The following is a 23,719-nucleotide window of genomic DNA, read 5'->3' as shown; positions in this document are numbered from 1 at the left end:
TTTGAAAATGCTGTTAGTCCTTCCTTACCCGCCTCACTCTCACTCCAGCCTCCCCACACATGCACACGTACTTTATGCACTTTAAAACACAAAGCAGCTTGTCAGTTCAGTTTATTCAGTTAGGGTCGGTTCTGTGAAAACAAAGTCAAGGCAATTGTTTGATTTAATTGACTAGCGAAACTGGTTATACAGGTAGATAGAACTTAGTTTCATTTTTGTCCAGCTGCATATTTGAATGTTCGTAAAGTAACTTAACAGAATAATAAGATTCCAGTGACATTGTAATAGATTTTTACAATTTTACCAAAGCAAAGGAAAAAGACATTAAAACCCAAACTGTAGAAAATATTTCTGGTGTTTTTTTGGTTTTTTTCCTTTATGGCTGAGGTTCACAATAATGACATGTGTTCAAAGAAGTCTTTTTTTCTTTCACCATTTATTCCTTTTTCTTTCAGGAGTGTTTTCCTGAAGTATACTTAGTATAACCATAAGAAAATTTTCTAATATAATTTAGATTAATAATTTAAATAACTTTTACAAAATAGTCCTCTGACTGCAAGGAGACAGTTCTCTCACAGTTCTTTCCTGGCTTCACTTTCCTCCTCCTTATTTACCTAGCCTTGTGGTTGATTTCAGCAGTGGTAGTGGGTTTTGTGGTTGATTATTTTAACAGTGTTCTCACTACTGCCCTTGACTCTTTCTGCCACCTGCCTTCCACTATACCCATCCCACTGTTTTCAACTCCTTCGGCTCCTGGGGTGCTAATCACCGCCTGTGAAATTGCAGAACCCTCTTGCTCATCGTCATTGTGGCTTTATGGTTTCCAATCTCAATTGTTCTCTGAACATAGCTCTGCAGTTTTTTACTCTTAGCGCCTAAGCTTGCTTATTTTCGTGGAAGGTATTTCAAATATTTTTTGTTTTCTTCATTTTTTTTTTTCTTGACCTTGCCTTCTATTTCATACAAAATAGATTCCACAGAGCATGAACTATTCATAATTTCCAAAATGATGTATCTATCTTCATATATTGTATTCATGTACAGTCTTTAGAGGAAGAGGCGTATCTCCTTTCCAAGGCTTCCCCTTCACCAATCTCCTCTGGTACCTTGCTCCAAAATGACTTAAAGAGAAAAAAATGAATACTGAAATAAGAGAATATTCTGTGTCTGTGTGTGTGTGTGTGTGAGACACAACTCATTATATGAGAACAATATACATTCTATTTATTGATTTCTTTTTTAAACTCATCATTTCTCCACCTATGTTACAACTGCTTGTTCTGACCCTGATTTTCAACTCAAATTGCCAAGAAAGAGATTTGATTACAGCAGATTACTTCTTTGCACCAGGCTGTAGATCGTACGTCACAAAGCAAACCTCTGAACAGAATTCTCTAGGGCTGGATGCCCATCCTTTGTCCAGTGAACTGTATCAGTAGGCCTGAAGGGGAAGAGGGTCACATCCCCCTCATAAGGCTGCCCTTTTCTCACAGGCAGGCTATGTGATTGGTATCTGAAGTACATTTTTGTTATTGCTGTTGTTGTTAGGTGCCATCGAGTCAGTTCTGACTCATAGCGATGCTATGCATGACAGAACGAAACACAGCCCAATCCTCCCCCGTCCTCACAGCTGTTGCTATGCTTGAGCCCATTGTTGCAGCCACTGTGTCAGTCCATCATATTGCAGGTCTTTCTCTTTTTCCCTGACCCTCTACTTTCCCAAGTATGACATCCTTCAGGGACTGATCCCTCCTGGCAACATGTCCAAAGTATGTAAAATGCAGTCTTGCCGTCCTTGCTTCTAAGGAGCATTCTGGTTGTACTTCTTCCAAGATAGATTTGTTTGCTCTTTTGGCAGTCCGTGATATATTCAACATTCTTTGCCAGCACCACAATTCAAAGGCATCAATTCTTCTTCGGTCTTCCTTATTCACTCACTTTCCAGTTTTTGCATGCATATGAGGCGATTGAAAACACCATGGCTTGGGTCAGATGCATCTTAGTCCCCGAGGTGGCATCTTTGCTTTTTAACACTTTAAGGAGATTTCTTGCAGCCGATTTGCCCAATCCATTGCATGATTTGATTTCTTGACTGCTGCTTCCATGGGTAGATTATGGATCTAAGTAAAATGAAATTCTTGACAACATCAGTCTTCTCCATTTGTCATGATGTTGGTTATTGGTCCAGTTGTAAAGATTTTGTTTTCTTTGTGTTGAGACGTAATCCATACTGAAGGCTGTGGTCTTTGATCTTTATCAGTAAGTACTTCAAGTCCTCTTCACTTTCAGCAAGCAAGGTTGTGTCATCTGCATAACTCAAGTTGTTAATGAGTCTTCCTCCAATCCTGATGCCCCATTTTTCTTCATATAGTCCAGCTTCTCGAATTATTTGCTCAGCATACAGATTGAATAGGTATGGTGAAAGGATACAACCCTGATGCACACCTTTCCTGACTTCAGACCATGCCGTATCCCTTTGTTCTGTTCGAACGACTGACACTTGGTCCACGTACAGGTTTCTTATGAGCACAATTAAGTGTTCCAGAATTCCATTCTCCACAGTGTTATCCATAATTTGTTATGATCCACACAGTCGAATGCCATTGCATAGTCAATAAAACACAGGTAAACATCCTTCTGCTTTCAGCCAGGATCCATCTGACATCAGCAGTGATATCCCTGGTTCCACGTGCTCTTCTAAATCCAGCTTGAATTTTTGGCAGTTCCCTGTCGATATACTGCTGCAGCTGCTTTTGGATGATCTTCAGCAAAATTTAGCTTGCATGTGATGTTAATGATACTGTTCAATAATTTCTGCATGCAGTTGGATCACCTCCCTTGGGAATAGGCATAAATAAAGATCTTTTCCAGTCAGTTGGCCAGGTAGCTGTCTTCCAAATTTCTTGGCATACATGAGTGAGCACTTCCAGCACTGCATCCATTTGTTGAAACATCTCGATTGGTATTCCATTAATTCTCAGAGCCTTATTTTTTGCCAGTGCCTTCAGTGCAACTTGGAATTCTTCCTTTAGTACTATCAGTTCTGATCATATGTTACCTCCTGAAATGGTTGAACATCGACCAGTTCTTTTTGGTGTAGTGACTCCGTGTATCCCTTCCATCTTCTTTTGATGCTTCCTGTGTCATTTAATAATTTCCCTGTAGAATCCTTCAGTATTGCACCTCAAGCCTAAAATTTTTTCTTCAGTTCTTTTAGCTTGAAAAGTGCTGAGCATGTTCTTCCCTTTTGGTTTTCTATCTCCAGGTCTATGCACATGTCATCATAATACTTTACTTTGTCTTCTCAAGCCGCCCTTTGAAATCTTCTGTTCAGCTCTGAAGTTCAGACAGTGTTCCACTGCTATTCATAAGGTTTTCACTGGCTAATTCTTTTCAGAAGTAGACTGCCGGGTCCTTCTTCCTAGTCTGTCTTATTCTGGAAGCTCAGCTGAAACTTGTCTGCCATGGGTGACCCTGCTGGTGTTTGAATACCAGTGGCTTAGCTTCCAGCGTTGCAGCAACACACAAGCCTCTACAATATGACAAACTGACAGACAGGTGGGAGGAAGTACATTTTTAGTACTTCAGAAAAATGAGCATGTTACCTAAAACCGGGCAAAAGGATCTTAACAGCCAATGGAAAAAAATGTGATTGTTTCAAAGCCTTTAAAATTTTTTTTCCAAAACATGAAGAGCTCTCTTACTGTCACTTATAAATGTATAGGGAAATGAAAAAGTTTTTAAAATAACCGTACTTCAACATGTAAAGAGCTTAAAATTCATCACTCTTGCTCTCATAAGAAAAAAGCTAAACCGGGACACTGAATTTAAGTTAAAGGGAGTGGAACAACTCAGAAAAGAAGGGAGAGAATGGTTACACAACTTGAAGATTGTAATCATTGTCACTAAATGGTACATGTAGAAACTATGGAATTGGTGTATGTTTTGCTGTATATATTTTCAACAACAACAAAATCAACTATATATGAAAAAAAGAGTAAAGCTAAACAAACTGAGAATCAACAATTCTTTTTACATCCATTGTAGTATTAAAGTCACAGGGTAAACCATTGCCCCCAAAACTAGAGAGAAATGCAGACTGAGAATCACAGCTTACCAAGAGCAAAAGCCCAAAAGCAGAAGCCCACCACTGGAGCCAATACTTGTAGGAACACTTAAACCGTAATTAATGAATTGCTGGAGGCTCAGTGTGAACTAGCTTGAGAGCTAAACACTCCAGAGGGCCTTGTCTCAGGAACCCTCACATTTGCATGAGTTTTACACCCAGAAGCTCCACCAGGATGAAGACTGAAGAAAAATTTCCTCATACTTCCAGAAAACAGGAGGGAAAAGTAGCCATTTCAAAAAAAAAACCAAGGGCATTCTGTTCTCTTTACCCTTAGAGGAAACAGGTTTACCAGAGCCTAACTGACTTGGGTTTTACCAGAGACTGAATGACCTGTGAGAAGGGAAATACCCAACTTCAGCCCCCACCAGCTTTTGACATGGGAGAAGGGAAAGGTACAACCTCAGTCATCTCTAGCCCTTCTGTCTAACCTAAGTTGGGAGGAAGAGAAAGAAGGGAAACTTGGAAACACTTGTGAAGGTCACAGCCTAGTGGAAATGGCTCACGAGATGCATTCTCTTTCCCTGCACCTTACCCGACATCAATCAGACTAATAAGAGATTACAGCTGAAAGCACTGCAAGGCACAGACCCTATTTAAGAAGGATTGTCTAGGGAAACCAAAGGACAGGGGAGACAAAAACAAGGGCACTACAGGAAATTTTAGCCTGTCAAACCTACAGCAGCAGCAAACAGTAAAACAGTCTAACTCATAGCCAGATAAACATAAAACCTCACACTAAAGCCTATTTACTTCAATTTCTTTTATCCAATACATCATGTCTGACTTTCAACAAAAAAAGTACAAGGCATGTTAAAAGGCAAAAAAAAACACAGCCTAAAGAGACAAAGCAAGCATCACAACCAGACACAGATATGGCAGAGATTTTAGAATCATCAGACTGAGAATTTAAAATAGCTATTATATGATTAATGTGCTAAGAGCTATAATGGAAAAAGTGGACAACATAAAAGAACAGATGAGTTATATAAGCTGAGAGATAGAAACTCAAAGAACTGAGAGATAGAAACTCAAAGAATTGAAATGAAATGCTAGAACTCAACTGGAGAGAAAGGCTGTAATACAAATGAAGAATACGTTTGAAATGGGCTCATCAGGACACTGCCAAGGAAGCAATCAGTGAACTTGAAGATATGTCCATAGAAACTTCCCAAAACTGAAAAGCAGAGAGGAAAAAGAATAGGAGAGGTAAAAAAAAATAAAACGACAGAATATCCAAAAACTATAGGACAATTACAAAAGGTTTAACATACACATAATGGGAATACCCAAAGGAGAAGGAATGTTTGAAGTAATAATGGCTGAGATTTTTCCACAATTAGTAACAGACACCAGACCACAGATCTTGGAAGCTCAGAGAACACCAAGCTGGCTAAATACCCAAGAAATCTGTACCTAGATACATCATATTCGAACTGCAGAAAACCAAAGACAAAGAGAAAACTTTTAAAGAAGCCAGAGTAAGAAAAAGAACACTTTTAGAGGAACAAGGAAAGAAATTACACCCCGACTTCTTTTCAGGAACTCTGCAGACAAGCAGAGTAAAGTGAAGCATTTAAAGTGATGAAAAAAAAGAACTATCAACCTAGAACTCTGTATCCAGCAAAATTAGCCTTCACAAGTGAAAGAGAAATAAAGACTTTCTTGGAAAAGAAATTGAGGGAATTTGTTGCCATTAGGCCTTCCTTTCAAGAAATGTTAAAAGATCTTCAGAGAGAAGGAAAATTATATAGATGAGAAACTCAGATCTCATAAAGGAAGAGCATTCAAGGAAAAAAAAGAATGTGAAATAAATTTTTTTTTCTTATTTAATCAAACAGATATCAGGTTCTTGAAATTAATGATAGTAACAATCTATTCAATGTTTATAACTTGTGAATAAGTAAAATTAATGACACCAGTACAATTAGGTATGTGAGGAAGGAATTGGTAATATTCTGTAATTGGTAATACCTGTACTGTCCATGAAGTGGTATAATGTTATTTGAAGATACTCTTAGAAAATGTATATTGCAAACTTTAGGACAACCACTAAAAAAAAAAAAAAGTGTAAGTGATATACTGAGAGTGGAGGAAATGCAACTGTATTAAATGTTCACTTAAAATTAGAAAAGGCAGAAAAAAAGAGTAGAAGAAACAAAGAACAAGGGCCACAAATAGAAAATAGTTACAAATATGATAAATATTAAGCCAACTGTATCAATAATCCTTTTAAATATGAGTGGTCTACATACAACAAAAAAAATAAAACTAATATTTATTATGAGCATTAAAGTGTTTTATTTCTTCATAAAAATCTTATAAAGAGTTCTTTGCAAGACCACACTTGCTGACCTGGAGAAACTCTGAGACTATGGCCCCCAGACACCCTTTCAGCTCGATAATGAAGTCACTCCTAAAGTTCACCCTTAGGCCAAAGATTGATCAGGCCCATAAAACAAAATGAGACTGAAGGAGAATACCAACCCAGGGGCAAGGACTAGTAAGCAGGAGAGAACAGAAAAGCTGGTAATAGGGAACCCAAGGTTGAGAAGGGAGCGTGTTGACAGGTCATGGGGTTGTTAACCGATGTCATAAAATAGTATGTGTACTGACTGTTTAATGAGAGACTAGTTTGTTGTGTAAACCTTCTCCTGATGTACAATAAAAAAATTTTTTTTAAAGTTCTTTGCATAGTACTTGCCACCTTCTTGTCAGATAACTTATGATTCAGAGTGAACATCTTTTATATGTTAGAAAATTGTTGTATTCTTAACGATTTTATCCTTTGTACTTTTAATGTAATGAAGTATCTCTGAGAGTCCTTTAATGCGGTGGTTTTTTTTTTTTGTTTTTTTTTTTTTTAGTCAAGTCAGTTCCTAAGGGATACATTCGTCCCTTTTGTCACAACCACCCTCCTCATTTATATTGATAATTTTCCCCCCATTAAGTTCTGCTGACTGCATATCTAGAGTCTCCACAATGGCAGCAGTTTCCACAATCAACTATTTCTTCTATTACTCCATTTACGTTCTACTTGAATTTCACCTCCACCATTGTCATTTTGGAAACCATGGTGGTGCAGTGGTTAAGAGCTGTGGCTGCTAACCAAAAGATCAGCAGTTCAAATCCACCAGGCGCTCCTTGGAAACTGTATGGGGCAGTTCTACTCTGTCCGGTTGGGTTGATATGGGTCAGAATCAACTCGACGGCAGCGGGTTTGGTTTTCTTGTTTTTATTGTCTTTTATGTTCTTTGCTGCCCTTTCATCTTTGTTGGCCAATTCCCTCTTTCGTTTTCCATTTTCATAAGATGTCACTTGAGTTTGTCACTGATTTACAAGGAGGCAACACAACTGCACATTTTGTTGTATGTGTGTGAAGTAAATAACAGATGCACACTGACCAATCATCAACAGACTTTGAAAGAAATGTGATTGGTCACTGATCATGATGTGCGTCTGTATCACACGTAGTGATTTGTGGACTAAACGGCCATCACTGAAGCTTGCACATTATTACTCACAGTACACTGTGGTGGTTAAAATCTGTATTATGTTGTTGGGGAACTGGTATTATTTACCTAAACTCTGTTAGCTGAAATTAATGCTGAAATTGTGCAAAGCAAGGACTGCCAATAATAGTGATCTATGATTTTTGCAACAAAATGTTTTCTGACAACTTACACTTTTGTGTCCTATACTTTGATTTCTGTTTCTAAGAGAAAATTCTGACTGGTAGACAACAGTTCAACTTCAGTGATGTTTTTATCTTTATGCACGTGGATTGATCGCAAAATTATTTTAATGTGTAATTACATTTTGCCCTCATTATTTTAGTAAGATGAGTTAAAAAAAATTAAAGTGCTAAAATATATGATAAATTTAGGTCTTCTTTTTTAAAAAAAAAATGTTAGTCTCGTACATGTGTAATTCATTGGAGAAAAAACATATAAATTATTTCTTGTCCCAGAAAAACAGCAAATCTTTAGCCTCACTTGAACTTGTTAGTGATTATGGAGAAAAGAAAAAAAAAAAAAATTAAGCAGGTATAAAAGGCTAGAAATTTATCGTCAAAGAGTATCCAAAAGTCATAGAGTAATTAGAAGTTCTGTAATATTTTTGTTCTCTGAAATAAAATACATTCCAGCCAGCCCCCTGTCCCCTCACTGTTGTACTGGATATCCATCCACCAGTTTTGTTGGGGTTGTTCAGTTTTTGCATATCCAACTTTAGAAAATGTTTTTCAAGAACTCATTATGTACCAAAGTAGGGGCCTACTAGACAGTGTTGTGTTTAGTCCTATAGTGACATACATTTTATATCTGCTTGGGGTTGGGAGGAGGACAAAAAATAACACTGAGTAGATATATTCATATTAATGGTAGGATTGTAAATTGATGAAATCCTTTTGGAAAGAACATTGGTTTTATATTAAAGAGCATTAAATTGTTACACCACTTAACCTAGTGCATTTTCTGTTCTTAAAAATTTAACATGAATAGTACTTTAAGAAAAAAGTCTAAAATACAAAAGAAGTTTGTTGCAGCGTTATTTATTAGTCAAAACTTGACATTCTAAATATCACTACAATGAATATAATTATAGTGCATTGGCTTGTTTAATAATTTCATACTATTAAAAATATAAATTCGGATACTCCAACAACCTGGAAAAATGATTATGATGTAAGGTTAAATGAAAAGGATAATGTAAAATTATACATAGCATCAGATACATAAATTATGTATTCTTACAAACAGACTAGAAAGAACTACGTAGACGTGAAAAAATTCCTAAATTAGAATGTGATCATGAATGTGTTAAAATTTTTCTTAATGTTATTTTGACTAGAAATAAAGCTTAAATAAAAGATTTTCATTTTTAGCTAATGAATTTTTATTAAAGAAGTTGATTTTATATCACTTTGTTTCTCAAACCAACAAATGTTAAGAAAATTTAGGTACCCCCATCTCCAAAATCATTAACTACTAATACTGTGTTTAAAATGTTGCTTTCCTGTTCACATCATCTTTTTTTATTATTATGAAGAATAGCAATATTGGTTAATCATTTTTAAAACCTTCAAAATTATATGAGGCAAACTTTTCAGAATAGTTTATGTAAGGCAGAGTTTGTATGCTGTATCTAGGCTACCCCATTTTGAGTGATTTTGGTTTGTTGGAAAATTGTCTAAATTTTAATGGAATCTTTTTCTTCAGCTTGACAGGGCCAATTCATTATTAAACCAGGCACAGCAGCCTTACAGATACCTTATTGAATCAGTGCGTCAGAGAGATTCAAAGATCGATTCACTGAAGGGGTGTGTTGCACAACTTGAGAAAGATGTCAGGTAAGCCATCTACAAATCTTATATTTGGAGAGTAGTGATAGTGTAAATATATGCTGCTATAGGTGCATTCAAGTTGTAAATTGTAAAGAAGAAATTAAATAACGAAGGTTGTCTGAAACGTGATGTGGTTTTTCTTTAGAAAAACTAGATCACGTCGTGTCAGGCGTTCGCATTCCACCTTATGATCAGAATTCTCACCATGAAAATAACAATCCTACACTTACTAACAAAACACTCCACCCTGCCTAGAACACGAAACAGCTATCATGTGGATTGACTGTAAAATTATTTTAATGTTTAATTATATTTGCCCTCATTATTTTACTGAGCTTAAAAAAATTAAAGTGCTGAAATAAATGGTAAGTTTAGGTCTTCGTTTTTTAGAAGTATGTAGATCTCATAAATGTATGCTTCATTTGAGAAGAATTATAAATTATTTCTTGTCCCAGAAAAACAGCAAAGCTTTAGCCTCAGTTGACCTTGCTAGTGATTATGGAGAAAAGAGAAAAAATATTTAAACATGTATATACGGCTAGAAATTTATTGTCAAAGAGTATCTAAAAGTCATAGAGTAATTATGAGTTTTATTCACCTAGAAATCTTTAATGGGTTGTGGGTGGACCAAAAGGAAGAGGAGGAATATAACCCATATGCCATTCAAGGGGTCAAAATGACTTTTTAAAGAGGTAAAATGTACACATTTACTTAGATTCATGTTGACTTTTCCAAGGAATTTTTAGATTTTTCTTCCCCTGACCCTTTACACGGAAACCCATGAAATACCTAAATGTAAATAAATAAATTCCTTTCCTTTCTTTAGAATGAAATTGTTTTTTCACATGAGACGTTATCTGAAAGGCTTGTTCCATTTAGAAACTATTCAGATTCTTTTAACTGTTCATCTATATGATCATTTAAATTCTTTTAAATTGAAGTAAAAGGAATGATAACTATGCTTAAAGAAAGAGGTTTCAACTCTTGGATGGCTGCTTGGTTGGCTTAATTATTAGATTTACGATTATAAGAATAAGTTTTTATGGATAAATTATTAATGGACTCACAAATGTGTAAGCTGAAAGTTTATGTGAGTGACAATTGTTAAATCGAGAAACTGGAAAAAAAATAAGAAAGTAGTTGTTAAATCCAAGTTTCCTAGGGTATGTAACAAAAAATATAGAACTATTTGTAATTAGCTCCAAAGTATGAGTTTTCCTTTTGTTAAATCAGAATGATTACCTTCCTTTCTCATTTCTACCCCACCAAAATAATTGGTCCAGAACTTTACTCCTGGTCTTAATTTTTTAATGATTTGAAAAATTAATTTAAAACCACATTGAAACGTCAAAATAAATCACAAAGGAATTATTTCTAGATTAATTTTAAAGCTAAAAATTATATTCTGAATATGTATTACCAACATTAATTGTTCATAGATACTAGGAGAAATAGAAAGTGTGTCTGCCACTATTCACCACATGCTTGGTTATCTTAGGGAAATTGAGAGAGGAAGTCCAAATGGAGCTTTCCTATTTACATATTTTTGTTGTTTTGGAAATTTTTAATAATAGTTTTATTTTTATACTCTTAGAGGGAAGGATATATGAAAAACATGAGGAAAAATTACCTCCTTCACAATTATCTTCAAATAAAGTTCTTTGAATACTTACTTTACTAAAAATTAAAATAAGGTAGCTGGAGAGTTTAATATAGAGAAGAATAACAGTTATCTATTATAAAAAAGTATTAAGATGAGCAAAGTCAGCCCTAGAGAAATTAACTTGTCCTCTAAGTGCATGTAGCTTTGTGGTAGAGCCAAAATTTGAATCCACATCTGTCTGCTTTCTAATTCTGTGTGCTTAACCATTGTTATACTGCCTCCCTATGTTCTATTCTGAATAAGGGATTGTTTTTCATTGACGTAGTATAATTAAGGAAGAGAAGCAAAAAGACAGCATATCATTGTATGATAGTGATTAAAAGTAGGGCTTTGATGGGTTGATAATTGTTGGAACTGGGTGACAGATACATTTGTTGTTACATTTTCTTGTTTTGAAATACTCCATAATAAAAAAAAAAAGTTTTTTTTTAAATATATATTCTTAAAAAAAAAAGAAAAAAATATATATATGTTCTTAAAGGGAGTACATGCTCTATAGATAGGTTGCATGGGTTCAAATCTAGCTCAGTACTTAGTTTTGAATTTCGGCAAGTTACTTAAACTCTCTAAACATCTGCTGTCCAATAGAAACTTCTGTAATGTGGAAAGGTTCCACATCTGCACTATCCAGTATGGCTACCACTAGCCACATGTGCCCTGGTGATGCAGATGGTTAAGCACTCAGCTGCTGACCAAAAGGTTGGCTGTTCAGTCCTACTCAGCTGCTTTGTGGGAGAAAGATCTAGCAATCTGCTTCTGTAAAGATTACAGCCAAGAAAACCCCATGGGGCAGTTTTACTCTGGCATTTGGCATCACTTTGAGTCAAAACCCACTTGACGGCACACAGTAGTCACATGTGGCTCTTGAGCATTTGAAATGTGGCTAGTACAACAGAGAAACTAAATTTTAATTTTATTTGTTTTTATTTTAATTACCATTTAGGGCTAATGGCTACAGTATTAGGCAGTGTAGTCAGTTACCTCATCTGTGAAATGGCAGTGGTGCTAACAGCATCTTAATATGATTCTTCCAGCCATAGATCTTTGTAACTTCCACCAAATGAGTGGGTGGGACTATGCAAATGAGGTGCTTGTGGCCCACCAAAGCGATTGGATAGTGTTATGGATTGAATTGTGTCCCCTAAAAATGTGTATCAACTTGGCTAGGCCATGATTCCCAGTACTGTGTGATTGTCCACCATTTTGTCATCTGCTGTGATTTTCCTATGTGTTGTGAACCCTGCCTCTATGATGTTAATGAGGCAGAAGTCAATCTACAAAAATAGGATTGGTCAGTTTTGTCATCTGGCTAGGCTTAAAATGAGCCACTCCAGAGGCAGGAAGGGCGGATCTCACCACCACCAAGAAAGAAGAGCCAGGAGTGGAGTGCATCCTTTGGACTGGGTATCCCTGCTCTAAGAACCTTCTAGATCCACGGGACAGAGAAAGGGCTGTAACACCAGAGACAGCAAAAGATGGGAAGAAGCAGCAGCAGAGAAACAGCAGCAGCAGAGGCAACAAAACCAGGAGACTGGCAGAAGATGGTTTGGTGGGCGTCCTGCCCCACGGAGCAAAAAAGCTGAGCACCTTCAGGCAGGAGACTTGCTGGCAGAGTGGAGCACCTTCAGGCACTTGTTGGAGCTAGGCTCGCAGACCTACAAAGCAAGAGAGCTAAACACCTTTGGGCAGGAGGCTTCCTTGTGGAGTAGAGTGCCTCCAGTCTCTTGACAGCAGAGCAGGCAGAGGCTTACTGGTGGAGTGGGTGCCTCTGGGGCACTTATTAGCAGAGCTAAAAGAGCTTTGTAACACTTGGCTGAGCAGGGCAGAGCCCAAGGGGCCAAAGGGAGGTGTGCCTGTGGTCATGGCTGAGAAGGAGCTGCCCTGATGGAAGAACTATATTCTGAGCATTCCTAAACCTGAGTTGTGACTTGTCACTTCCCTAATAAACTCCACAATTGTGATTATTGTCTGTGAGTCCTGTGTGGCCATTGCAGGAAATTATCGAGTCCAGTGGAGAAATAGGGAGTCCCATGGGAGGGATAGTTGGTGTCAGAATTGGTAAAAAGGTTGGAGGGAGGAGGCATGTCTGACCTCTGCCTCAGAGGAACCTTGGTCTTAATTCTCCTTCCCCCTTGTGAAGTTAGAGGAGGTCAGATGCTGACCCCGTGCCATTTTTACAGCTGTTCTGAGGATTAAATGATATAGCCCTTGTGATATATGTAACACAATGCCCAGAACGTTGTATATGCTTGATAAATATTTGTTATTATTAGTATTTATCCTACAGTCAACTAATTTTTACATTGAAAATCTTAAAAATGACAAATAAAATTTCCTCAAATGTGTTGAATATGGACAAAAATTAGAACTTCCTTACTAAGAGCAACAGTATCATTAAAGCTATGCTAATAATATAATTTTTTTTAAAAAATTCTTTTTTTTTTAATTATGGACTTAACTGATTTTTTTTTTTGCTAAGCATCTGAGTCCTTTACACCTGTCTGTGTTTCATAAATTTATTGTGCAATATTTTAGTAGATTCTGAATTGTTATTTCTCAGCATATGAAATCTTACTACCTCCTAATGAAAGGAGCCCCGGTGGCACAGTGGTTAAGCACGCAGCTGCTAACTGAAAGGTCAACGGTTCAAACCCACCACGGGAGAGAAGACCAGGTAAACTGCTCCTGTGAAGATTATAGCCTAGGAAACCCTATGAGACAGTTCTACTCTGTCCTGTAGGGTTGCTGTGAGTCAGAATCGACTCAGTGGTACCTAACAACAACACCACCTTCTAATGTGAAAAATTAAAATGCTTCCAGTAGTTTAATTATGGCCTTTGAGATGCTGCTATAGGTGTACTCTGGTCACCTAGAAAGGATGTAATGTTATGATGCCATAAAAAAGTCAGCCCAATCAACTAGTGAGGTACAGCAGGATAGGTCACAGTTCGCCCCTCCTCTGAACCAATGACGTTTCAAATCCCATAGTTAGCCTCCTAGAGATATAGTGGAATTAACCTGGGCTTTGAAAACACATCAACCTTGTTTCTTTTCTTACTGTAAAAGTTTTGGTAAAATAAACATATTAACATGAACATTAAGGGATGGTTTTGAAGTGTAAGTGAAGTAATTCATATAAAGCTTTTGGCACATAGGAAAAACTTAGTAATGTTACTTCCTCTTGATTCAAATTTTAAAAATTAGATGACCCAGCCAAAAAGATTGCTCAGTAACTATGTTACTTGAAAATTCCTATTCTTCTTTGCTGGATGTTTAATTGTAAAGAATATTTACATTACCTGACTGTAGAAATGTTTCTCTAGCTTATACATTAAAAGCCCTTTAAAGAACTGAATAATTTTGTGATCTTCTTAGAAAATTAAAACGTACCACTATACCGTACCCACTCCTCACAAATTTTGCTGTTTATACAATATATTCAGTGTCTAGAAAGGCTAAAGTAAATATGTGCTAAAATGAAATCATTATAAACATGTTTAAAGCTAACATTCGAGATGTCACTATTTACTTCGAATTCTCCTATCATTAAAGTAATAACCTGTCTTAAAAATAATACTGTACCTCTCCTCCACCAAGCCACAGGAGACAGTCTGGGTTATATAGTTTGATCTATAGTTCTGTTGTCAGTTCTCAGTTTATTCTTAACTAGTAGTTAAAGACCACTAGTTATAGTAGTTAACTTCTCTTGTAAGACTAAACCCCAGGGTATATTGATCCAGGAAGTTAAGGGGCAATATATCAGAAATATGTTTTCATATTGTCGGTGAAACAGAACCATAAAGATTAACAGTGAATTAAACAATTATGGGTGTAATATACCATAAAGATTAACAGTGAATTAAACAATTATGGGTGTAATATACCATTCAAGATAGATGTGCTTATAAGGAGATTCGTTGTTGCTTTATGAGTCACACATAGAAGCTTTGTATTTTTAAAGGTAAGTTTCCAGTGTTAGGAAATGTCTTTCATGAAGACTAACCTGTTGAGTAATTACATAGTGGAAGAACACTAGTATAGTCATCGTCATATTCAGTTTTAGATACCCACATGTTGAAGATGGTCTCTCTTGTGATTTAAGAGTATATTATTAAGAATATTTAAGAGAAGACTAAAACTTTGAAAACACATACCCATATATTCTAATAATAGAAATATTGTCTGTGGATTCTGTACTGTTTGTGAAAAACTGACATCTTAACAGATACCACAGAGTTGTTCTGTAAATTAGTTTATCCATCCACCCTTTAGTCCATGTTATAAAGTTTGTTTTTTTACTTAAATATAGAATATTTAGTTTATTCTTGAAAAAGGTTAAACACTACATATAAATCACACCTCAGGAATTATTCAGTCAAAAACTTTTAATCACCTCAGCATTCCATTCCTATTCCACTACATTTTATTTGATAAGCCTGTTGGTAGTTGAGGGCATTTGTGTGTGTTAATGCACTGTTTGTCAGTATGTGTTTGTATACTGTGTGTATGTATGTGCATGTGTGTGAATATGAACACATACATGTTCCTTGAAAATCCCTTTTGCTTTTTACTGGGTGTTTAATTTGAAAAATATTTTCTTTTGAAACAATTCAAGCTAAAGGTAGATTAGAATTCTGGAGTTAAAGAAACATGTGGTCCTTACCATGTTTGGGGGGATTCCTGCAGAACATGGCACTCAGTTTTCTTACACCGGTTAGTTCTTTTCAGTTCAGCTCAATAGGATCTCCGGCGCCAAACTCCAAAAGTTGATTTGTTTTTCTGCTGAGCTGCTTACATTTATTAACGTTTAATTACTGTTTTCCTCTGATGCCTGTTTTTCATCTAAATTAGTAATACCGTGTAGCATTTATATAGACTTTTATGTGTTCTGTGCTTTATATAATCATTCATTAGGTAATTCACATATCCTTTGACATACATGAGTATTATTTTCCACTTTTACAGATGTAAAAACTGAGGTTTGGTGAAGTAAGGTTTGTTAGGCTTTGTACAATATGATTGAGTCAGTGGCACAACTGGAAATAGGAATCAGAAGTGCATCTAGTCTTTATTCTCAGAGGGCAAACTGTGATGATTCATAAGGAAGCTCTCAATTATTCACAAGGAGGAGAATGTGGGCTTTTTCCTCTTAAATTCCTGGAATTAACCAGTTCTTCCAGAAACCCTACCATTATTTCTTGCATTAAAAAAAATTTTAGACTAATATTTTAAAAACTAGGGACTTTGGTCTCTATTAGCCTGGAGCAACAGAAGAGGAAGAAGAGTCAGGAATAGGAGGAAGAAATGGAATGTGTGGCTAATTGTCTCCATGAACAATTGCCTCCTAGCCGTGAGACCAGAAGAACTGGATGGTGCCCGTCTACCATTGCTGAACATTTTGATCAAAGATTCTATAGAACCAGACTTACTGGTCTGATAAAGAGTGGTGGAACCTCTTAGACTATGGCCCTGAGACACCCTTCAAACTTGAAACTTCAACCACTCCGGAAGATCACCTTTCAGCCAAACAATAGTCAGGTGAACAATAACCCCAGAGAAGAGTGTGCTCACCAGAACAATCAACCCTACGAAACCAAAAAGGCAGTATTTACCCAAAAGCAAAGTTCAGAAGGCAGAAAGGGGCAGGAAAGCTGGGTGAACGAAAACAGGAACCCCAGGGAGGAAGTGCAGAGAGTGCTACTAACACACTAAGGGGATACAAACCAATGTCATGAAACAAGCTGTGTATAAATTGTTGAATGGGTAACTAACTTGCCCTGTAAACTATCATATAAGCCACAATAAAATGTTCAAAGAGAAAAAAAATTAAAAGATTCTATAGAAGAATCCTGATCAAAAGAGGGAAAATGCAGAACAGAATTACAAATTTTCATGGACTCCAGAGCTCCTGGAGTCATGAAGTTTGGATGAACCTCTGAAACTGTTGCCCTAAGATAATCTTTAATCCTTAAACCAAAAATATCCCCCAAAGTCTTCTTAAAACCAAACAACAGTTTAGCTTAACTAGTAAAAAATGTCTGCCTGGAGCATTATGCTCTTTTAAAAACTATATGAACCCCAAGAGTATGGCCCCCAGACACCCGTTTAACTCAGTACCAGAGTTACTCCTGAGATTGACCCTTCAGCCAAAGATTAGACAGGCCCTTAAACAAACAAACAAACAAAAACGAGATCAAATGGGCACACCAGCTTAGGGGCAAGGACGAGAAGGCAGAAGGGGACAGGAAAGCTGGTAACGGGGAAACCAAGGTTGAGAAGGGGAGAGTGTTGACACATCCCAGGGTTGGCAACCAATGTCACAAAACAATATGTGTGTTAATTGTTTAGTGAGAAACTAATTTACTCTGTAAACCTTCATCTAAAGTACAAAAAAAAAAAGAACTATATGGATTAATTTGATAACAGCAACTCAAAAGATTAGATAGGAACCTGGAGGAGCAGTGACTTTATGTTAAAGGGGAAGAAACAACTCAGAAAAGACGGGTAAGGAATGGTGGCACAACTCGAATGTAATCAGTGTAACTGAATGGTAGATGTTGGAACTGTTGCATTGGCCTATGTTTCGCTATGTGTATTCTCAACAACAAGAACAAAATAAATAAAATTTAGAAAAAATAAGAACTGGGGCTTCCCTTTTTTTTTTTTAAAGAAGTAAAGCTTTCTTACCTGTTCAGCAAAACAATCCTCATTAATTTTACTGTTGCAAATTTTGTCTTAATATTTAAGGAATTATGTTGTTACAATTCATTATTGCTTTTCTTTCAATTCTTGTTGTAATCCTAGCGGGGTAGATTCATTCCAGTGCCTTTAGAAGCATATTTAATGATTCTAATTAATTTATGTATGTTGAATAATCAAACCCCAGAGAGCATAAAATAGTCCCCAACTATTTATCCTATAAAATTACAGTTTCATAAGATAATTTCCCATCCTTTGGTATCAGAAAATAGGCGATATCAAAGGGAAATTGACAGTGCAGACTAAGAAATTGAGGCTTGAACTAAGAATTTGGAGACAAAAATTCTTTTCCCAAGTTGAGCACCGACCAATATCTCATCTATACACCTAACCAAATTATATACCCAGTGTTTTAGGTTGTGGTAAGTTATAAAATAGGACTCCTACTTTTAAGAATAAATGTCTTGATTTTCCATTTCTCTGTTGTAGTATTTTGGCCATATATACTTGCTTTTTACCTTTTTCTATGTCCCACTTCATCTTTTTACATTTCAGAAGTAAGCATTCATCTTTAAAAGACTAATTTTATACCCAAAATAGTCAGGAAACTAGTCTCAGGAAATTATCTAAATTACGTTGCCAAATGATTATTGTACACACACACGCACACACACACACACACATACACAGTCTTTTTACAAAATAGCGTTGGTTAAATTGGATGTAACAATAGCTGGTCTGATATCTTTATGGACTAAAAATTTATCTTTAATTCAAACCATCAGATTTATGTTTACTATTTTAATTTTGTTATTTACTGTTAATTAAATTGCACCAATATGATGACTTTTTTAAATTCGGGGTTTGTTTTTTGTTTTTGTTTTTTTTTCCAGCAATTTAAATAAAGAAAAATCAGCTTTACTGCAGATGAAGAATCAAATGGCATTAGATTTGGAACAGCTTCTAAATCATCGTGAGGTACTTTTCCCGTTTGCCATAATTTTCACCATTTTTAGGCTTTTTCAAAGTCCGTGTTTGGTAAAGACTATTGGATTCCAGTGTCCATGTTCATTAATGACTTCTCACATTTGTGTATGACCTGTCCCTTTTTATGCAACTTATGTGATACTTTCATTTAATTCTTATTCCTGGAATGCCCCTTCTTGTGCCCCTGTACTGCCTTGTTCATATCTCTGTCATTGAATTTCCACATTATTTAATAATTATCTCTTTTATCTCTGTCTCCACTAGACAGTAAATTTCTTTAGCTTGCTTCTGTCTTATTCATCATTGTATGCCCAGTGCCTAGGATATGATATTTGTGCTGCACTTTAAAGTTCATAGAGTTATTTTATTTTTTCATTTGGTCCATACCAAAAATCTTTTGCGTTACGAAGAATGGAAATTCCAGAACGCTTAATTATGCTCAAGATAAACCTGTGCATTGACCAAGAGATACAGCGTGGCTTAAAATCAGGAAAGATGTGTGTCAGGGTTGTATCCTTTAACCATACTTAGTCTGTATGCTGAGCACATAATCCAAGAAGCTAGACTATATGAAGAAGAACATGGCATCAGGGCTGGAGGAAGACTCATTAGTGGCCTGCAATATGCAGATGACACAAGCTTGCTTGCTAAAAGTGAAGAGGACTTGAAGCACTTACTGATAAATATCAAAGACTATAGCATTCGATATGGATTGCGCCTCAGCATAAAGGAAACAAAAATCCTCACCACTGGACCAATAAGCAACGTCACGATAAGCGGAGAAAAGATTGAAGTTGTCAGGGATTTCATTTTACTTGGATCCACAATCAATGCCCATGGAAACAGCAGTCAGGAAACCAAAAGATGTATTACACTGGGCAAATCTGTTGTGAAAGACCTCTTTAAAGTGTTGAAAAGCAGAGACGTACTTTGAGGACTAGGGTGTGCCTGACCCAAGCCATTGTATTTTCATTCGCCTCATATGCATGCGAAAGCTGGGCAGTAAATGAGGAAGACCAAAGAATTGATTCCTTTAAATTATGGCGTTCGTGAAGAATATTGAATACACCATGGACTGCTAGAAGAATGAACAAATCTGTCTTGGAAGAAGTACAACCAGAATCCTCCTTAGAAACGAGGATGGCAAGGCTTCGTCTCAAACACTTTGGGCGTTAACAGAAGTGACCAGTCCCTGGAGAAAGACATCATGCTTAGTGAAGTAGAGGATCAGGAAAAAGGATGAAGACCCTCAATGAGATGGATAGACACTGTATCTGCAACAATGAACTCAAACACAACAGTGATTGTCAGGATGGCGTGGGCCTGGGCGTTGTTTCGTTCTTTTGTACGTAAGGGGTGGTTGTGAATTGGAACTGACTCGACAGCACCTAACAACAATGACAACAGTTTCTATTTTATAGAAGGGGAAATGAGTCTTAAGTGGCTTGTCCAAGGCCAGTTAGTAACTAAGGCATAAGCCCAGATTTTTCGTTTTTTGTTTTTAAGTCAGGTTTATTGAGGCATAAAGTACATGCAGTAAAATTTAGTGTATCATTTTTTTACTAACACACACAGTTGTGTAACCACCACCACAATGTAGGGAATAATTTCATCAACCCAAAAAATTCCTGCCTGCCCCCTTTGTAGTCAGCACTTTTCCTGAACCCTCTGCTCTAGTAACCACTAATCTGTTAACAGTTTTGCCTTTTCCAGAATATCATATAAATGAATTTATCATTTTGTAGTCTTTTGAGTCTGGCTTTTTTCATTCAGCATAATGCATTTGAGATTCCATCCAAGTTGTTGCAAATGTTAGTCATTTGTTCTTATCACTGAGCAGTATTCCATTGTATGGATGTATCGTAGTTTGCACATCCATTCACCATTTGATGGACATTTATTTCCAATTTTGGGCAACTGTGAATAACCTTACTATAAGCCATCATGTGCAGGTTTTTGTGTGTCCATAAGTTTGTTTCTCTTGGATAAATATCCAGAAGCAGAATTGCTGGATTGTATGGTAAACGCTTTCTTCATAAGGAACTGTCAACCGTTTTCCAAAGTGACTGTACTTTTTGCGTTTCTACCAGCAGTGAATGAAAGTTCCAGTTGCTGTATATCCTTGACAGAAGCTGGTATTGTCAAGCCTAGTGTTTTAATCCAAAGCCTTTTTTCCACTGAATTAACACTGCCTCATCTTTACCGTGTTTTTACCATTTTGTCATCCCAAAAGAGAAAAAAATGCTTAAAAAAGACCATGGTTGATGAATATCCTAAAGACATTGTTTCCTAGTCTAGAAGAAGTATACCAAATATTTGGGAAAATATTTTTGAAAGGGTATTATTGAGAAAGCTGAACTGGAAAATATTACTAGAAACATTTCAAAGGTGCATATAATAGAAATGGTGTCAGAGGAATTGGGAGATTGTATCTTAGAAATGACGTATAGTGTGAGTTTTCTTAAATGTGTCCATTATATGATGGGAAAAGCGATAAGGGACTAGGTTTTAGAGATGACTTCAGGTGGATAAATAAATCTAACAATAGGTTAATTAACAGAGCTGAGGAGAGCTTCTCAGAAGCTTCTGACTCCTGACATTCCCGGCCTCATTCGTCACTACCGCTATCACTATGTCCTAGGATTCTGCCTTCACAAAATTGTTTCTCTTCACTGTGGAAGCTAACTTACTCCATATTGACTTTCCACAAATGTTTTTAAGTAGAATGTTTAAGAGCTACTAACAACAGATGATTATTTGGTTATAGCCATTACTTCGTTCATAAAAACACATACCAAGTTTTTTGTTTTTTCAGAATGGCAGTTTTCATTTAATTTTAAAGGGTTATGATTGACTCTCAAAAAATATGTGAGCAATTCTAATTTATAGCTCTTATACATCATACCCGGAATGACATTATTCATGAACCTAAATAAAAACTAAAATTTTACTTACTATGTTGAAAACTGAGTAGATTTAGAAGAAAATATGTTTAAATACTAACAAAATTAAACTACTTACATAAACTATCTACTGCTGTGTGGCATCAGTGAAATATTTATAGATGCATATCTAATGAAGTAAGTTGTCAGTTTTCATGCATTTGACGATATCTGTTCATTTCAGTAGTTACGTTTTAGCTATCCAATATTGTGGCTTTCCTTAATGCTGAGCATTTAAGGAAAAGTAACTTTTTTTCTTTCTAAAACAAAGGAAGACTTAAAGTTTTACAAAGCAAATCTGATACAAATTGTTATTTTTTTTCCTAAGAAATAGTTTAATACCAACTTGTATGGTGTATGCGGTGCAGAAGCTTGTGTAAACTGCTTCTATGAAAGTAGAGCACCTGGTGACCCATGGAAATGCTTGGCCATCCCCTTAAATGTTTACCTGATGAAACCAAGGGACTGCGGGATTGATTTATTCACTTTTTGTCTCTGAGGGTCATGTTGTGCTCGGAATAGCCAGTGAATCACAGTTGTATAAGAATAACTGATCCATGTTATTTCTTGAAAGTAAAAATTGGATCTGAAACTACTAAGCAAGGCACGTAGGGTACAAAATTTAAGAAGGCATTTATTCTCAGAGTCGTGCAAGTGCAGAGTTGGCACCTGAAAACCAGTACCTACTTAAAGTTTGCACCGCAGCCTTTCTCTTGCCTCATCCTAGTCTAGGCCCTGGAAAAATTCTCTAATACAAGTTAACGTTTTAATTGCTAAATTTTGACAATTCCTATTAAAGATGCATAGAAATACCAAATGAACACTCAAAATGTGTTCATTTTCTTTTTTTGCATTGGGCAACATTTTAAGCAGTGTCTGTTCTGATAAACTGTATATATGGCCTTTTAATATGACATGAGCTCACCAACTCATTTTGAGGGTTCAGTATGTATTAAATGAAAAAGAAAACAGGACAATTCTAGGTTGACAATTCTAGGCATAGTCACAGAAGATTTTTATTCTCTATATTGTTGTTGTTTGTTGCCATCAAGTCAGTTCTGACTCATGGCAACCTTACATATAACAGAGCCATTGTCCAGTCCTGTGCCATCTCCATGATGTTTGATATGTTCGGAACCTATTGTTGAGACTATCGTGTCAATCTGTCTCATTGAGGATTTCCGTTGTTTTCACTGACCCCTCTACTTTATCAAACATGATGTCCTTTTTTAGCTTTTCCTGATGATAGGTCCAAAGTAAGTAAGAAGTCTCACCATCTTCACTTCCAAGAAGCATTCTGGTTTTACTGATTCTTCTGGCAGCGCAGGGTATATTCAGTATTCGTTGCCAACACCCAATTCAAGTATATCAGTTCTTCTGTCTTCTTTTTTCATTGTCCAGCTTTTACATGCACATGAAGTGATTGAAAAGACCTGTCTTGGGTCAGGTGCACCTTAGTTATCAAAATGACATCTTTGCTTTTTAGAACTTTAAAGAGGTCTTTTGCAGCAGATTTTCCCAATGCAGTGTCTCATTTGATTTCTTGACTGCTGCTGCTTCCATGGATATTGATTGTTGATACTTTCTATATTAGTGTGAGCTTAAAGAAATATAGCTTAAAAGTAACTCTTCTCATGTTACAGATTTGATTGTGGTTTAAAAAATTCAAAGTCTTAAATTTTAAGAAACGATAAAATTAATATTGGCCTCATAACACATGGGGCCGTTATGAGTCAGAATCAACTCAACAGCATCTGGTTTGGTTTTGGTTTTATGATATAAATTATTAGAATTTATTCATTTTTTAAAAAGTTATGTTTACTTGTATATACTTAGAAAGGAAAATGGTAGTTATCTCTGGAATTATAAGTGAAGTATTACCGTATTTTTATGCAGATAACACATGCCTTCTACGTTTGTTTGCAACCCACACCCTCCTCTCCCCTCCCCCATGTATT

The 23,719-nt window shown here is 36.2% G+C and overlaps 1 protein-coding gene across 6 annotated transcripts in view; it reads left to right on the top strand.

Annotated features, from left to right (window-relative positions):
- The window catches only part of PIBF1 (progesterone immunomodulatory binding factor 1), a 231,565-nt gene that overhangs the window by 159,531 nt on the left and 48,315 nt on the right, over window positions 1-23,719 (top strand). For 5 of the 6 annotated variants that reach the window (XM_010589414.3, XM_010589415.3, XM_010589413.3 and 2 more), the window contains exons 15-16: window positions 9,346-9,476; window positions 18,726-18,810. In XM_010589414.3, the coding sequence (XP_010587716.2) occupies window positions 9,346-9,476; window positions 18,726-18,810 (216 nt within the window). Of the gene's footprint in view, window positions 1-9,345; window positions 9,477-13,693; window positions 13,808-18,725; window positions 18,811-23,719 lie in introns of those variants that run through there. The other variant, XR_002785568.2, reaches the window with a different exon arrangement.

Source organism: Loxodonta africana, chromosome 17 (assembly GCF_030014295.1).
Source record: "Loxodonta africana isolate mLoxAfr1 chromosome 17, mLoxAfr1.hap2, whole genome shotgun sequence".
NCBI lineage: Eukaryota > Metazoa > Chordata > Mammalia > Proboscidea > Elephantidae > Loxodonta > Loxodonta africana.
Note: the sequence above shows the minus strand (reverse complement) of the source record. Positions and strands in the feature narration are given on the sequence as shown.